The sequence below is a fragment of the Rhamphochromis longiceps genome, linkage group LG15 (genome assembly GCF_057381845.1).
Source record: "Rhamphochromis longiceps isolate RC_006_pf linkage group LG15, R_longiceps_female_GT1.1, whole genome shotgun sequence".
NCBI lineage: Eukaryota > Metazoa > Chordata > Actinopteri > Cichliformes > Cichlidae > Rhamphochromis > Rhamphochromis longiceps.
Genome location: NC_140571.1, coordinates 20,950,560 through 20,969,210, shown reverse-complemented (window position 1 = coordinate 20,969,210; position 18,651 = coordinate 20,950,560). Strand labels below are relative to the sequence as shown.

General features: G+C 42.9%; 1 protein-coding gene across 9 annotated transcripts in view; it reads right to left on the bottom strand.

The window, feature by feature from the left end:
* The window catches only part of ncoa1 (nuclear receptor coactivator 1), a 101,534-nt gene that overhangs the window by 19,947 nt on the left and 62,936 nt on the right, over nt 1–18,651 (bottom strand). For all 9 annotated transcript variants that reach the window (XM_085382917.1, XM_085382916.1, XM_085382921.1 and 6 more), the window contains 6 exons: nt 15,945–16,124; nt 13,210–13,302; nt 12,402–12,542; nt 11,537–11,684; nt 9,352–10,342; nt 4,382–4,591 (listed from right to left, as the gene is read on the bottom strand). In XM_085382917.1, the coding sequence (XP_085239043.1) occupies nt 4,382–4,591; nt 9,352–10,342; nt 11,537–11,684; nt 12,402–12,542; nt 13,210–13,302; nt 15,945–16,124 (1,763 nt within the window). The remainder of the gene's footprint in view (nt 1–4,381; nt 4,592–9,351; nt 10,343–11,536; nt 11,685–12,401; nt 12,543–13,209; nt 13,303–15,944; nt 16,125–18,651) is intronic.

Sequence of the window (18,651 nt, the reverse complement as noted above, 5' to 3'; positions counted from 1 at the left end):
ATGCAAATAAAAGGTGTTAAAAATAAAGTATTAAAAGATAATTGGGGAAAAAGGGGGAAGTGGGCGTTGGGAAAACTTCAAAGACTACAGCTGGTAGCTGAACCCACAGTGGAGACAAAGTCCAAGAAAATAAACATGCAACTCGGTTTACAACGGCTGTCCTGCAACTGGCAACACAGGATCAAAGCTCAGAGGAAAATTTCGAGGCTTGACTGAGAAAGATCCTTTTTAACGCCGTGTCACGCAAGCATGATTGAAAATAAGTCCTCGTTTAGGGTGGGAAGATTAACATTACTGGGTCATTACAGTTGCGCGTTATGACTGTCTGATTGGTCGAAGCTGGACAGAGTTCATCAGCGTCTGTTGCTTTTGACACTTGGATCACTTACTGATCAGTTTAGGTTGTTGAAAGGTGTTTTCTGTAATCTGGGTTAATCTGACTGGTATTTTCTGTTTTGGCTATAGGGACCACAAAAAGACCACAAAATACACCTCGTATCAGCAGACGTATCTCGTTGTTTTATCTTTGGTTTTATGTTCTCTAGGTGATTGTACACTAATAACTTATGACAGAGACACGCTCCTGAATCTTCGGTTTTCCTGTTCTCAACGACCTGACTGCCTTGGGACCGCCGGTGCCGCTATCCCCCTGATGCCTGTCTCCCCTACCTATGTGACCTATCCTCCTCTTCCCATGCTCCGTAGGAAACGCTTCAGGAAACGGGGTAGGAGGAGCGGCGTCCGTGTCCGCGTTAAGGCTTATATCAGAGCCATGGCTATGGACTTCCCTTCTACAAGCCGTGGGCTATCCTGTTTCTTCCACTATCTCAGCAGCCACTCTGCGGCTAGATTGCTAACCCACCGTTGGATTTGCTCCGTCGGCCTTCAAACCTACCCTGCTCGCCCAGTGGCTTACCACTCTGCCCGATTTTGGATAACACCGCCTGGCCGCGGTGTTCAACATAACAACCTTTGCTCCTTGCGACGGGCTACTACAAAGGTCCTGGGCCCCCGGATTCGGATGGCCTTATTTAATGTCAGGTCTCTTTCAAATAAGGCCTTCCTCCTAAATGACTTTTTTCGCACCTCGGGACTGGATGTCCTATTTCTAACGGAGACCTGGACTTCTCCGGGTGAGTTCATCCCCTTCTCTGAGCTTCTACCTCCTGACTGTGCCTTCTTTAGCTCACCTAGGCTAACTGGTAGAGGTGGTGGCTTAGCCTCGGTTTTCAATAATAAACATGATGCACGGCTGCTATCCTCTCCAACCTATTCCAGTTTTGAAGTTCAGCTATTGGAACTGACGGGCTCTCGGATCACTTTGTGTGTCGTGGTCTATCGTCCGCCTAAATATCATAAGATGTTTATCTCTGAATTTGCTGATTTTTTGGGATCCGTTCTTTTTAAATATGATTCTGTTATTGTTTCTGGAGATTTTAACATTCATGTCTGCTGTATGAATGACCAATTGGCTAAAGACTTTCTTGTGCTGACTGATTCTTTTAATCTTATTCAGTGGGTGAATGAGCCTACCCATGTTCAAGGCCACACCCTTGATTTGGTTTTTTCATTCAATGTGGACATTTGCATTAAGGAAATCAGGAATACTGGTCTCTCTGATCATTCCCCGGTCATCTTCGATGTAGACCTGGGTGATACTGGACAATACCTAAACTCTCCTCTTTATCCTACGCGCACTATTAATGCCAATACTGTGGTCAACTTTACTACGTCTTTTGTTAACTCCCCATTTAGTATGCTGGATTGTTCTTCCCCACACACACTTGAGAACTCTACTAATACTCTTTTTACCACCTGTTCCTCGATTCTTAACATTGTTGCACCCATCAAAATGAAACGCCCTAGAACTTTCTCACAATGCTGGTTAAATGATTCTGTTCGTGCCCTACGACGTATATGTCGGCGTGATGAGAGGAAGTGGAGGAGTGATAGACTTCAGTCTTCTTATGATATTTTACGTATTAGCCACTCGAAGTTCCAAACTGCTGCCAGAACGGCTAAAGCGGCTTTTCTCTCTAAAATTATTACCACTAATGGTGATAATCCACGAATTCTATTTAAAATTTTTAACTCTGTGGTGAACCCCCGTCCCTCTATGCCACTGCTGTCTTCCCCGGGTCTTTGTGGAAAATTCTCAAACTATTTTTTAGATAAAGTTTTATCCCTTAGATCTACTCTTCCTCTGGTGACTGATTGTATGTCTACTCCTGATTGTTCGGCCACTTTTTATCAATTTGAACCCGTTTCTCTCTCCACTCTGAAGCGTCTAATTGATAAACTGAACAATACTAACTGTGTACATGATGCTCTCCCATCCCGTATTGTTAAGGATTGTTTCAGTGTAATTGGACCTTGTTTATTGTCCATATTGAACTTCTCCTTGCTTTCTGGCTATGTACCTTCAGCTCTCAAGCATGCCATAATCCAACCTGTTCTAAAAAAAAGGAACCTTGAGCTTAGTGATTTTGCCAATTTTAGGCCAATTTCTAAGCTTCCCTTTCTGGCTAAAATACTTGAGAAGGTGGTTCTGCTCCAACTGCAGACCTACCTTGATGAGAATAATATAAATGATAAATTTCAATCGGCCTTCAAACAACATCACAGCACAGAATCAGCATTGCTTCGTGTTTTCAATGATCTCCTACTAATGGCTGACAACGGACGCCCCTCAGTCTTAGTGCTTTTGGATCTATCATCGGCATTTGACATGGTTGACCATAATATCTTATTAGCGAGACTTGAGCACACTGTAGGCATCAAGGGCGCTGCCCTGGATTGGTTTAAATCCTATCTCTCCAATCGGCTCTCTACGGTACATCTGGCTACATCCTCTTCCTCGGCTGTACCTGTTTGCTGTGGTGTCCCCCAGGGATCTGTGCTGGGCCCTACCCTTTTCTCATTATACTTGCTTCCTTTAAGTGCCATCTTTGAGAAATACCATATTGCTTATCACTATTATGCAGATGATATCCAGCTCTATTTTGAGCTAAACGACGATCTTGCTCTGTCTCTGAATAGCCTCCGAGAATGCATGTCTGAGGCCAAGAAGTGGTTGTTGTCGAATTCTCTTATCCTTAATGAGAAGAAAACCGAGATTATGATTTTTGGTAGTAATGCCCTTCGTGCCAAACTCCGGGATGCCTTTGGTTTTCTTAGTTGTTCTCTCTCTGATACTGTCAGGAATCTGGGTGTCTTATTTGACAGCTCCTTTTCACTTGACAAACAAGTGTCTGCTGTTGTCAGATCTAGTTTTTACCAGCTTCGTCTTATCTCTAAGGCTAGGCGCTATATCCCGCATAAAGATCTCGAAAAGCTCATCCACGCCTTTGTAACGTCGAGGCTAGACTATTGTAATTCACTTTATTGTGGTCTCCACTCTTCCCTTTTACAGAGATTACAGACAGTTCAGAATGCTGCAGCTCGCATTCTAACCAAAACCAGCAAGTTTGCCCACATTACTCCTGTCCTTGCCGATCTGCACTGGTTGCCTGTCAAATATCGTATTCAATTTAAAATTTTGTTGTTTACTTTTAAAATTACTAACAACACTGCACCCAGCTACCTTAAGGACCTTTTAAACCCTTATGCTCCTGCTAGGGCTTTAAGGTCATCGTCACAGTTACTGCTGGCTCAGCCCAGATCTCGACTTAAGACTAGAGGTGATCGATCGTTTGCTCTTGTTGCACCTGTGCTGTGGAACAATCTCCCGATTGGCATCCGGGCATCTGATTCTATTCATTCTTTTAAATCACAGCTTAAAACATATCTTTTTAAACTTGCCTTCTCCACCTTTTAATTGCTGGTTTGTTTGTTTGTTTGTTTGGTTGCTGTGACCTATTGACCTCTTGTATTAATTCCCTCCTATCTTTCTATTGGTGTCTTTTATTATGGTGGTACAGCTTTTATCTTGCTATTACCCATGTGCTGTAGTCATTCTTATTGGTAGCTTTTATCTATGAACATAACTCGTTATTTTTTATTTTTTTTATCCGTTATCAATGTTTGAACCTTTTATTGTTTTATGTAAAGCACTTTGGTATGCCCAAGGCTTTTAAATGTGCTCTATAAATAAAGATTGTTGTTGTTGTTGACGAGTAAAATCCCTATTTTTCTTACTTTTACCAGTTCATTAGTTTTACTTCCTAAACCTGGCTGCTCTAATGGCGTTTTACCTCATTATTTTCTGTCGCAGTCTCATTTTAAAGCGTTATTTTATTGGTCTGATGATGCAGTGGCGATCTGAAACAAGTTCTCATTAAGCTGTAGTTGAAATCCCACTCTGAAGGCCTTCTGTTTTATTACTTTACACAAATGTTAAATGCCCAATTTTCAAAAATTAACACAATATCAACAGCTGTACCATGGAGTCTCGGCTGTCTTTGCGGCTGTCTCTGCGGTTTTCTCCGACAGGGCTCGATTTGGGGCTGGACACTCCTCCAAGTTTGGTTGCACCTCCTGCGCCAACCGTTGACCCTGTACAGGTCACTCCCTCCCCACCAGCTTTCTTCTCTACCTTAATTCTCACTGTCTGAAGGCTCAGAGCAGATGGAGGTGGCAGGTCGTCCAAGTCCTTCAAAAACAAAAAGGTTTCAGCCAGGTGCCAAACATCAGGAAGTCAAATACAATGTAGTATACAGTAAAGAATAAATGTTCATCATAAATTAACGGACTTAAGCACTGCTTGCATTTACCTGAAATTTAAATATACGAAAATGTAATAATACAGAGAACCCTAAATGTAAGGTTTGAATATTAATGATATCAAAATATGAGCTAATTATTATGTTTAATTTTCACCTTTTCATAGAGTGACTGCATCCGAACACATAGTTTACAGAAGAATGTATGTTTGTATGGGATATTAAAGACCATCTTAAATTATAATATATTTGACTTTTAAAATTAAAACAATCCAACCATTAAAAAAGACCAAATAGTATATTAGTATATTTTTATACTGCAATCTTGTTTCCTTTAAATTTTATTCCAGAAAAAGAAGCTAAAGTTCTCTTTCATAGCATTCGTTTGTGTCCACTATGGGAACGCCTCCTGCGTGACCTCATCAGAAGCTCAAATACCATTACGCCAGCCCTTACAGGCTGGCTAGGTGACGCCCATGTCAGGAGGGGCCAGTGCCTCCCTATATAATAGGCTGACATAGCGTCAGATGTCATTCAAAAACCTCTTCTCGCTTCTCACAGAAGCCTGTAGACAACTGTGCTATTGGGTGCTAAAGCTAAACTGTCCACAGATTCGAATGAACAACTCGGTCGCCGGGCGCTTTGTTCCCAGCTTTCAGTTGTCCACTAGCATACAAGCAGTAGCAATACTGTTCTGGAGCTAGTGCGGGTGCCAAGTAGCAATACTTTCACCCAGGGAAGTAGCAATACTTTCCGAAAGCGAAGTAGCAACGCTTTGCTAATAAAGGTACCCCTAGCTTCACCATCAGGTAGCAATACCCTTTGACGCTAGCGGTTTTAAACATTAGGTAGCAATACCTGTAGAAAAGTAGCAACACTTTTCACCCCACGTTAGCGAGGAATAGCAATATTCTCCGCACTCAGTGTCGGTCTTGCTAACGTGCGCAACCCTCTAGCTAACCATGGCTACGACGGCCAACGAAGTTGCAAAACTTTGTCCTTGCGGCAAAAAGATTTTTGCCTGGGATACACACCCCGTGTGTGCGGCATGCCTGGGCTTATCTCACGCTCAGGCTGCCTTGACACCCGCACGAGACTGTATCCAATGCGCGGCTTTCCCACGCAAACTACTCCGCCGCATGCTAGCTCGCCAGGCTAACCTGTCGGGTGGCGACCCTTTGCTGTGTGAGGCTGCTGCGGTGCCCGATGATTTGGCCGCAACGCCAGGGCCGAGCTGGGTAGAGGCAGACCCTCAGCCCATCGCGACCGCTTTCCCGTCGCTGGAGGCACACGGAGATCGTGAGTTTTTCCCCGATGCTGGAGTCACCTGGGGAGATGCCAACGAGGACGGAGATGAGTCGGCTGATTCAGAGCTCCTGCTGTCTGACGATGGCGAGGAGGAAGATTCCAACCTCCTTGGCTAGCATCAGCTGGGCTGCAAAGCCCTTGGCTACCGGCGAGGTTGAAAAACCGACACCGCCGTCTCCCCTGGATCTCGACATGCAGGACATGTGCAAGCGCGCAGCCGCTAGGCTCAACATCCCGTGGCCCGCCATACAAACAGAGGATGTAAAGTCTCGTTTTGACGGCGAGCCCACCCGCTCAGCGCTGGGTGGGCTCGCAGGGACTGGACCCTCACCGAGACGGCCACCGTCGCGTGAGAGTCTCTGCAGACTGTTCACTCGCTCTCCGCGAGTGGAAGAGGCCAGGTTTCTTGTCTCAGGGCGTTGCCATGGGGGCAGTTTCAGCCAGGAAGGCGATTTCCACAGATGCCCCTCTTTCGGGCTGGGGGGCCACCCACGAGGGCAGAACAGTGAATGGGGCCCTCACATGCGCTCCACCCACATAAACTGTCTGGAACTGCTGGCGGTTCACCTGTCGCTAAAACACTTTCTCCCTTGGCTGAGAGGTCATCATGTTTTAGTGAGGTCGGACAATTCCACCGTTGTGGCCTACATCAACAGACAGGGGGTCTGGGGTCCCCCAAGTTACACACACTAGCACACAGACTTATAGTCTGGAGCAGTGTCCACCTGCTGTCACTGAGAGCAACTCACGTGCCGGGGATCTTGAACTTTGGAGCAGATCTTCTCTCCAGGGGAAACCCGCTGTATGGGGACTGGAAGCTTCACCCAGAGGTGGTGAAGCAGATCTGGCTGCGATTCGGTCAGGCGACCATGGACGTTTATGCGTCCAGTGAGAATGCTCAGTGTCCCCTGTTTTACTCGCTGCATGATCAGAGAGCTCCACTCGGAGTGGATGCTCTAGCTCACGAGTGGCCGAGAACCCTCCTCTATGCTTTTCCCCCAGTGGCCCTCATTTCTCCAACTCTGGCCACAGTGAGGGAGAGAAGTCACTATATGATCCTGATAGCCCTGCACTGGCCAGGGAAACACTGGCTGGCCGAGATTTTTCAGCAGCTGTGCGGCCCACCTTGGCTGTTACCACTACGCAGAGACCTCCTGTCTCAGGCACAGGGGGAAATATTCCACCCCCACCCAGAGAGGCTGGCTCTGTGGGCTTGGCCCGTGAGTGGTTTAACCTGAACACGGTGGGGCTCCCTCATAGTGAATTACAGGCCACCCCTTTTCAGTGCTCTGTGGCTGTGATTCTGTCATTTCTTCAGGCCCTGATTGATAAGGGTAAAGCCTTCTCCACCATCAAGGTGTATTTGGCAGCAATTTCAGCCTGCCATATTGGTTTTGAGGGAAAGACTGTTGGCCAGCATCCCTTAATATGCCGTTTCATGAAGGGTGCACGGCGTAAATTGCCTACGTCTAGGCTGTTGGCTCCATCGTGGGACCTTCCCACAGTATTGGCTGCGCTCTCCTGTTGCCCATTTGAACCCCTGGAACAGGTTGAGTTGAAATTTCTGTCCTTGAAGACGGCTCTTTTAATTGCTTTAGCTTCTGCTAAACGTGTGGGAGAGATCCACGCTCTCTCAGTGCATCAGTCATGCATTCAGTTCTCCTCGGATAATACGAGGGTCAGTATGCGGCTCACCCTGCCTTTGTCCCAAAGGTTGTCGGCACATGTTCCCCTATAGAACTGCCGGCCTTTTGCCCACCGCATTTCTCCTCAGAGGAGCAACAGCGGCTGCATACCTTGTGTCCAGTCCGTGCTCTGCGCATTTACATGGACCGAACCCAGAGTGTCAGACAAAGTGACCAGCTGTTCGTGTCCTGGGCTAAACCACATATGGGAAAGCCTGTGTCTAAACAGCGCCTCTCCCATTGGATAGTAGGAGCAATTGCCCTGGCCTATACTAGCAGGGGCCTTGAGCCCCCTGCTGGCTTACGTGCGCATTCCACTAGAGGTCTGGCGACCTCATGGGCTCTCTTTAGGGGAGTTTCTATTCAGGAGGTGTGTGCAGCTGCATGCTGGACCTCACCTCATACATTTGCTAGGTTTTACAGGTTAGATGTGACAGCACCTAACCTAGCACATTCAGTCCTCAGTGCAGGTTCTTCCCGGGTGGGGGCCTCTCCCCTGTGAAGTGCTGTTGGGGACGGTTGTCTTCTTAACAGGCATGTCTGGCAATCCGGGAGTCAGTATTTCTCCCATAGTGAGACACGAAACGAATGCTATGAAAGAGAACTTAAGGTTATGTATATAACCCCGGTTCTCTGAGTAGCATGAGTGAGTGTCTCACCAGACCGCCCTCCTTGCTATGGAAGCGAGGAAGTGGTGGGCTTGTTTTGAATGACATCTGACGCTATGTCAGCCTATTATATAGGGAGGCACTGGCCCCTCCTGACATGGGCGTCACCTAGCCAGCCTGTAAGGGCTGGCGTAATGGTATTTGAGCTTCTGATGAGGTCACGCAGGAGGCGTTCCCATAGTGAGACACTCACTCATGCTACTCAGAGAACCGGGGTTATATACATAACCTTAAGTTTCCTTTTATAGTATTTGCAATGCCCTATATTCTAGACTTCCATTGCAATAAGTGAAAATGATTAACTATTATTTCAGATGCTGTTCTGGTTCTGATTCTCATCTTTTGGGTTGAGTAGGGATGTGTTTGTAGACTGTTATTTTTTTTAGTTTTTGTTTTATGTGGCAGCAGAAAGGAAAAAAATGTGAATATCAGATTAGAAATAAATACAGTATAGAAGGCAATTACTAATACTTTCAGGCTCACGTGCAGCCCTGCACTCCAATACAGCTGGAATTGTGTGGCTTTTGGATCTCTTATAGTCATAACCCTACTTAGGTAAAACTATCATAGTTTGGACCTAAAATACAAAGTATCTAAAATAAAATCAGTATATATATTCTAATACTGGATCATTGTAATTGATTCCAAATTGTCTATATAATTTTTATTTTGCTGCTGTACACTGCTGGGCAGCTTTATCTAGAACAATCGTTTAGTGCAGTTGCTTGTAACTAAAGCTTTAAAATAAATGGTTTTAAGTACAAAGCGCAATATTTGTATCCAAAATGTGCTGATTTTAAGCATAAAGTAGCAAAACACAGAAGTAATATTAAATAAATAACATTATTAAATTGTACTTCATTAAGCATTTCACCAGTGGTCGTGTCCGGGCTCTCGTCCACTGTAAGATTAACAGTAATCTAATAACATAAGACTGGCAGTGGGGCACAAGGAGAACCGGTCTTCCATATGTGGTGTGGTGGGAAAGGAATTTAGAAAGAAAAAAAGCTTTGGGCTTCCATATTATACCTTTTCATCTGTACCCAGGAGAAAACGAAGCAACTGGTGGTCCTGTGGCTCTCTCGAGTCGCTCTTGGGAGGTCCTGCACCCAGCGCCGGACTGGCAGGTGGCTCCTTCTTGATCTCAACTTCAGTTTTGTTTATTCCTTCCTCACTGGTGGTGGAGGCATCATTGGGACTACTGTCCTGAAGCAGCCGGTGGAGGATCTTGTGTCTTTCAGTGAGACTGCTGTGGGAGGCAGGGCACTGAGGGGCAGGAGCAGGGTTAGGTGGATGAGGTGAGGAGGTGCAGTGGATGCTGTTGCTGTTGTTGTTAGAGTCAGCTCCTGTCCCATTGCTATCCAGAAGCTGATTGAGTCTGGGGTTACCCAGCTGTGAGGCAGAAGAAAGGGGGACTTTAACAGAGTCCTCTCCCCCTTCTTCACCTCCATCTGAGGGTTTTGTTGACGGAGGTCGAATAGAGGAGCCGGTGGGTGTACTGGCTTGTCTCTGAAGGACCGGAGAGGACAGGGAGAAAGACCCTGTTGACCCACCGCTTGCGCTACTGTTGCCATCACCACTAGACTGCTGCCTGTTGAGGCTTCCTCCACTGCTTAGAGCCCCAGCTGGGGAATGGAGGCCAGGTGTGGAGGGAGAGAAGGGGTTCCCTGGTACCCGAGGGCTCCCACCTAACCCAGGACTGGCCCGTGGCATCCTGGGCGACATAAAAGAGGTAGGGGTTGCTGTAAGTGGGCTGCTCAAAGGAGAGGGGCTGTTGACCTGCTGGGGACAATTCGTCCGATTGGGTGTCAGGTAGCCTGTCGGCGTGGCTGGATTATGTCCGTGGGAAGAGGCATTGCTGTTGTTGGTGTGAAGGCCCGCGGTGGCGAGACTTGAGCCTTGGGTTGAATTACTGCTGGGGGGGAGGGAAGGGGAGCGGGAGGGAATTTGGGCGATACCGCTGAGGGTTGGTGGAAGGCTGGGGTTAGTGTTTTCCTGAGAGCTAGCAGTGTTGTGTTCCCTGGGAAAAGAAAAAACAAAGGAAAATTAAAGATGTCAACCACATCTTTATATCACGTCCACAAACACCACATTTTCTATCAGTGTCTGCCTTATCCAGGCTTCAAGCGTCATCCAGGCTTCTCTGTCTGCTGCTCTTTAAATTCTCCCCGTAATCAATAAAGTGAAAAAAACATTAAACATTCATTATCTCCATTACAAGCTTTAAGAATGAAAATCCATATCAGAACACTTGTCGTAGCACTTTTTGTTTGCTGATGATTAAAAAACTTCTGTTAACAATCAATAAGTCAAACTGCACCTTGCATGGAAGAGAAAACATCAAATAAAATGTAATAAAATGGCCAATCAGTACATTACTGAAATTCCCAGAGGAACCCACCCGAGGGATTAGTAAAGTTTCATCTAATCTAATTAAGACAATATCAATTAAATATGAGGAACAAAAAATTATAATAAAATAAACTAGAATAATCAATAAACTCTAGTGAGAAAAGGAAATTCTGAAGAATTCAGTTACAACAAGCCAAAACAACAACCTTACTGGGTTTCCACACTTTTCCTTGAATTCAAGCACTTTTCAAGATATCCCAGCACCTTATGGCTGTGGCAAGTTACTCTCTCAGTTCTTCGGCACATTCAATGAGTCTGCCATAAATGATCAAATTACTGTGTAAGGCGCACATTCATCTGAAAAGTATCACTGACCCATTTTACCATAAAAGCAGTTTAATTACACTTTAACGCAGCTGGTAGAACTTCAGAGAAAGTCAGAGCATTTTTAAAATCCTTGAAAATACCAGCATCATCTGCAACATCCCCCAAAAAGACCATAACTGGGAAACTAACATGCATGGGACTCTGCAGGTGCATGCTGTGCACACTTCAGTGGATGAAAATTCATTTTACTCTGAGATACCACTTGTTACTGACACAAAGTGAAGTAAATTACTATCATAACATCTACACTAAGGCTAACTTCTGAAACTGGATAATTAATTCTGACGATGGAAGTACAAAGTTTTAAAATCTTTGACCTTTTACATGTGGTTGTCAAACATCACTTTATCCACTAATAAATAAGATTAGGCTCAGTTGCAGTCATCTCCTGTGTGTGTGTGTGTGTGTGTGTGTGTGTGTGTGTGTGTGTGTGTGTGTGTGTGTGTGTGTGTGTGTGTGTGTTCAGTCACAGTACCTGTCAATAGTGTGAATGCCCATAATGAAGGGCTGTACATCAGGGTTGGGGGGGCAGCAGAACTTGCAGCGGGTCTGAGCACTAAGCGGAGTGCCATCACTCAGAGTGAAATGGTACAGCGGGCTGATTGCGGTCCCATGTGTCATCACTGTTGAGAATGAAAGAGAAATAAAGGATTTAGGCCTAAAAAGGTCATTCTGAGGCAGACATCTGTGTTATAAGACGAGGTGACAGATGATGCTCCACCTCGGCTTTAGCCTGCTGCTTAAACGTGCTTTAGATTTACCGCATCCATTTCTGATAAGCTTGAAGTCTCACAGAGGAGTTCTCTAATTCAGATACATGAACCACTTCAACTGGTTTCTTTTGATGTGGAGGAGCAGTGTCTCAGGAATGTGTCACTTTTCTGTTAGCAGCCGAGCTGAAATTAAGCCAAGTCAGTCGATGTATAACTAACTTCTGAAGTGTGACGACTTCTTTTAGTTCCTTATCTTTTAGTAAGTTAAGTGTGTAATTATTGCTTGGTAAAAAATAAATAAATAAGAATAATAATTTGCAGGGCTGCAGGAACCTTACAGACTAATCAATCAACCTCATTCATTACTGGTTACAAGCCTAGAGCGAAGTTGTCACCTCCATAAATCTACATAAACATCCTCTCTCGATGTAGGTGGATCCAAGTTAGTTTGAAAAGTTTTTAATATTTAGTATTCTACTCAGTTCACTATAGTGCCATTGACATGTTGCAGAAACTCCTGCAGCCATGACAGAGCCGGCAGTGAGCGTGTCAATAATTTCTGAGAGTGGAGGCAAAAGGGGGGAGAGAGAGAGAGAAGAGAAAAAAAAATCAATAGTAGCTACTCACCCTCATGCAAAAGCTTCTTGGCGTGGGAGGGCTCTTTGCCCTGCGGCTGAAAGAAAGCATAGATACATTTCCTGACCAGGTCCTCCCATCCAGGCCTGCCTGTCGCTCGCAAAGCACTAGTTTCTATGGAGATGATCTTCCCTGGATTAAAACACCACACACACACAAACAAAAGATCAGCCTGCACCGATTTCAACAACTGCAGCAGACTTCACACTTTCAGGGTTCACACTGTTACCTTTGAGAAACGAATTTAAAAAAAAAAAAAAGGAAAATCTCCGAATACTTTCTAAAATGATCTTTAAGCCTCATTGTTGCTGTAATTTTTCAAGATTTTAGGCTTTCGTCTGGGTGGGATATAAATTCATTCTAATAATACAGTAAAGCAAATTTTGTACATGTGTTTGAGTTTTAGTGACTGAACGCGAGGTAAGGGAGTGAACATACTATTGAGGGATGCAGATGAGAATTTAAAGGATGGATATATATGTTAGTATTTGGATTTTTACACTCATTTACAGCCTTTTTAAGAACACGTGAGGTATCTGCTCAATTCTTGACACCCCCCTTATTCTTCTTTGTGCTATAAAGGTTTAGTTCCTTTAATGTCTTGAACGGGAAATGTTTAAACTGAAGAGAGTTGCTTACTAAGTCTTGTTCTGTGCTGATATATCACAGCGTGGTATGAACTGTGGTTGAATAAAATAAATGCTGACCTCACAGGCGGTGCTACAAAGGGCCCCAAAGCCTCACAGGTAAGAGTTTGAGAACCATGGGTGTAGACGATGAGATTTTTATTTCCTTTTACCTGTGGGATCCTGCTTTGTGATAAAAGACTCCGTGCTGACAGGCTGGGTTCGTGGCATCCGGCAGGCAATGCATATCAGGCAGCTCTGCAGGTCTAAAGAGGACACAAGGAGCGAGGTTTATGTAAATGTTTGTTGCAGTCAATAAAAGAAAGAAAAAATTCACAACAGCTGAAGAATGGAGGTGATATAAATGAATTTAAAGACTAAGGGATGCACAGATTCACCCCCTTTTGTGTCAAGACAACAAATTGCTGAATACTTTTAAGGTTTTTCAGGATTTCATTAAACTAGTTTTAAATGTTTATCACCTGCAAGACTGATATAACACAGAAGAGAAGATCATCAGTTATATTATTACTTAATATGGTGATAACAACTGAACACGGTTGTTATCAGCTGAAATATAATTAATAACTCTATAGCAGTAGAAATATCCATTACTTGGGAGCATACAGTCCATATTCTTATTACTTAACACGAATCGCTGTCTTTGGAAACCTTAAATACAATTTTCTTAAATACAACAGATTCTTTTTTACAGTGGATTTTGGATATTCTTGAAATATATGAAGAATTCAATCCAAAAAACAGTCTGAAAAATAGCAATAAAAGTATGAACTGTGAGACAGGAGAGCGGGGACCAAATTCCCGCCCTATACCTGCGCTGTATTATTAAAAGATATTTGTTAAATCCAAGTAGTGAATATCAAAGACCTTCAACTACACATCCTCCTTCTTGCAACCACTATTCAATTACAATAACAGCTTGCAACATTTATTGTGCTGCATTTTTTTGCCCCACAATGGTGGTCTTGTTTTGTCTTGCACCATAAATCTAGAACATCCCTCTCGTTCACAGTGTATCACACATCTCTTAAAGCCCAAACTCACTCCCCCAGTTTAGCTTAATTTAAGTCAAGATGACAGAAAGATAAACTCTGGTCAACAAAAGAAGCAAAACCAGTTCAGCTGTTTGGAAACAGTTTCTTTCAAGACGTTTGGCAGCAAATACAACAAATATAAATAACACAAAAACACTTATATTTAAAAGTTCAATGAATGAACTACAAAACGGACGAAACAACAGCTTGCTGGAACACAAAAATAACATTTTCTTGCCAATTTTCTATAGAAACATGTCAAACAATGAAGTAGGAGCCACTAAACCAGATTCCACACACAAGAAGAGAGTCCTCCAATCCACAAGGCCAGCTCTTATCAAAGTGACTAAAAAGCAGACAGAACAAACAGCCCAATGAGTCTGCAATGCAGGAAAAAAGAAAAATCACACAGTTCATCAAGGCTACTGCGCCAGCGGCTCCAAAGAACATTAAAAACATCACCCAACAATCTGATGGCAGTCCAATTAACCAGCGAGTGAAAGGTTTTGGTGGCAGCATCAACAGCAAAAAGTCATAAAATAACTGCAGAAGTATTTATCCATCAACAATGATCACCTTCTGTGTAAGCCAAATCCATTATTTTCTTAAATTGGATTGATTCCTGACATAGCCAAGAACATTTTCATGATTCGGGAGAAACAGATAAACAAGTTTCAATAAGCGAAAACATGCTTCCCTCACCTAAGAGAAACACTACTAATAGAGTTTTAAAAAAATAACTAATTAAAACTTCATATCTAAAACTATTCTTTGTCTTTTTTTTTTTTTTTAACTCTGAGTGCACTGGAAACCCATAGATAGAAAGACACTCTGCTACTATAACAGCTTTACGTGATTCACATTTTTAAAAAATCCTTATTTATCCTTTACTGGAATTTTGTGACGTTTCAGCTCCTCTTCCTTGAAGCAAGCGTTCTTCCAGTATGCTGTTCCTCCATCATCCATTCGTAAGATAAGATACATCCCTGTGTTACAGCATCCAAAACACCACCAACCTTTAATGTAACTTAAACAGATTATAAAGGTGAAGAAGCTCACTAAGAAAGGATAAATACAATAACTCATAAACTGCTGTACAAGTACATGCGTAACAGGAAATGAGGAAAGTATAATAAAGAAAAGCGTAATAAGTTTCATTTAAAGGCCGTTTCAGATTAACACAGATGTGCTAAGAAGGAAATACAAAATGCTCAAAGAACTGTGTCATAGGTGAACAATGTGGTGAGAGCCACAACTCTGTGCTGACAAGAACAGTAAAACCTCAGCCGAGGCTAAAGGCAAGGATCATGGAAAGTCATGGGAACAGCAGGAGGATATTAGGATGTTACATGTAATAATAGCAGGCCCGCTGCTGTATGTTCTATATCACATGAGCCAAAGTCAAAGCAAAATCCCACCTGGGGCAAATCTGAAGCCAGCCTGACTTCCTATATGGCTATTGAGCTGTCATGTTCAGGCCTGTAAAACAGGCTTGGTAATACTTGTAGGCATATGTGAAGAAGAAAGTGATTCTTATTCCTCTGTGCGGCCCTGAATTTGACACCCTTGTTCAGCTGTCTTATATAACAATTCCTAAACATGCAAACTGATACCAGCCAGTCTGGTGAGCAACTTCAAGATATTTTTTCTTCAAAGAATGGTGCAGAATGCACACATTGGTGCAATACCTAAATAGATTTATATTCAGCTGTTAACACTGAGTCAGTTCAAACCATGATCATCGTAAGGCTATACTCTGATGAGTGCCTATTGATATTGGCTTTAAAAACTACAATCTAGTGATTCAGTGTAGGAAATGGTTCATGGCTGTGTTGTAATATGTATGTATGTACCATCTCCCTCCTCCTGCATGGTCCGTAGCTGGGACACGGTGAAACACTGCATGATCTCATACTGCTGCCGGGCCTCCAGGTTCTCCGAATCCACCTCGTCTGGTGGTCTCTTCAGCATGCGACAGTTAAAGGCGTGGCTGTTCCTGCGCCCAGCTTCTTGTGGCCACGGGACACCATTTACTACAACAAAGAGAAAGTTAAATATTGATGAGGAAAGAGAAAATAAACAAAGTCCCATCATTTCCACCACTTCATGATAAAATCTCTTTACTAAACCTGGTACAAATCACCCTCAGGAACGCCATCCTTTTTTAATTTAGCACTAGAACTAGAGATGCAAATGCTCGTCTGATTTGCACAAAGTGCAGCAAAATAAATGCTGACAGTGGGACGCTTTGATGCGTTTTGCACACATTTTAAAAATTAGACAATAGGGCATTTGCAAATCCAAATCTGCTGCACACATTTGAAAGACAAGAAAAGACTTTTGCATCTATGCATTCATTCTTTCTTACACAAATATCACTCCTTTAATGAGATTTATGGTGAAAGGACAAAAAGACATCAGCTTAGATGAGAATGTCTGATCTTAATATCAGCATCATATTTTACTCATTTACAAGTTCATAACTAAGAACTATGGAGGTTTGTTTCCGTCACACTTGTGTGAATCAAGAAGAAGATTTTGCTACTGAGGCTTTCGTGCAGAAAGACTCTTAACCCCAGCAGCTTCATACAGCACCAGGGGGTTGGGACATAATTTAATGTTGCACTCAATTAAAGCAGGGCTATCAATCTGCTATAATCCTAATTGTGAGGCACAGATGGAACAGCAGAGCTGTGCTGGCCTCTGCGCATCTCGGCACTAATCGTGGTCGATGAGAGAGAGTGGGAGAGAGGGAGAGGGGAAAGCGAGGAATTTATTTTCCAATTTACAGTCTATAACACACAGAGAGAGCACCAAATCACCCAAACATGATTCACACGGTGAAAGGAATGCTTAGTGGAATTTGTAATTAGTGGACACAAATGGAAAGATGTCAGCGGAACCGGTGAAACAGTATCAAGTTAAAACATTTGCCTAGTACTTTTTAACGTGTTTAATAATTATATACTACGTAACTGCTTAACTTAGTCTATACCAGCAGTCACCCGGTGAGAGAGGGAACACCAGTTCATCACAGCTCTAACCAAACACCTCTCACTCACTTTCACATTCAAAAACTCTCTTTTAACAGGAAGAAACCTCCAGCAGAACCAGACTTGGGGAGAGGCGGCGACTGATTGGGGGTTAGTGGATGAAGACACGGCAGAGATATTTCACACATTTCTGGGAAATTTTATAATCAGTTAACAGACAAATAAGCATTACTTTAGACTGTGAGGGGGGACACAAACTACAAAAACAAAACAAAATAAACAAACCAAAAAACCCACAAAATAAAATGGATAAAATTCGAAGCAAATGTAGCACTGAGGCTAAAACTGAGGATTTTCCTAGCATTGTAGAGGCGCTGGGTTTTCAGTTCCTCAGATGCTGGAAGTGCATGGAAACTGCAATAAAATTAACTATTAATGTGCTTTCTCCATGCACAAGGAATGCTCTATTTTTTTGCATACTGCATGCCGTTACTACGTAAGGTAAAAACTTGCCTTTCATAGTAACATATCTTCATGAGTTTAAAACCACAAACCAATGAAGCTGGAAGAGCACAAATCTTTTCACAGCTTTAAATAAACTGATTATTTGTTTGAATCCTGAACTAGTTGTTACATTTGATACACAGTGAGGTAGATAAGTTACAGAAAGGAAACAAGGTGCAGCCAATTCAGGGCCAGTGTTTGTGGGAGAGGATAACTGCTTTGAAGCAATTTTTGTAACTTTGCAAAGATTTAAAAAGCACAAAAGCATTTTGTTCTGCTGCCTAATCTGTTCTTCTCTCCTTCCATTTTACTGTTCTGGGTTCATTTAGTAAATAACAATTTTAAATACAATATCAAAATTTATATTAATTTACAAAGGGCTGCAAATCCTTGTTAAGCAACACAAAGTAGAAGCACTAAAGGATTTAAGAATAAGCTAAATGTTGACAACCAACCTAAGATGGTAAAAATCCATCTGCTAAGTGTCTCTGTGAGTTTATTTTTCTTTAAAATCTGTTTCTGAGTAGAAAAAAAGAAGTACTGGAGTGCCTGGTGCCGAATTACAAGACCAATGGAAAATACAACAATTCAACCTTGTTGCCTAGTGCACTCTGTTATCTTTTGTCCTTAAATCCCCCTCATCTGGCCCCTACGTTTCCATTCTAATCTCTTCAAGGTTGGAGCTAAACACACACACACAAAAGAAAAAAAATACACTGTCACAGAATAGAAAGTCTATGTTTCAATACTCTTCACCCACGCATGTGCCGCCTCTACACACTTTCCTCCCTTAACATAATTTGCAGCTTTGTGAGAAGCACTAAAACTCTGTTCATTTAAAATTTACACAGTTCATCCTCCTACCTCTCCTCACAGCTCTTTAAATTTGCCTTAGCTACAAAATCTTCTTTTAATAAAGCAACTTAATCATTTGGATTTGAGTGCCGTGTACAGATTCTTCTGCTTTTTTAACAGTGAGTTTTATTGCCTCCTTAATGGGTTTCATTGGCATGGAAATGGTGAAATTTAAAAATGCTGAAAAAGTGATTATTAAATATCCCTC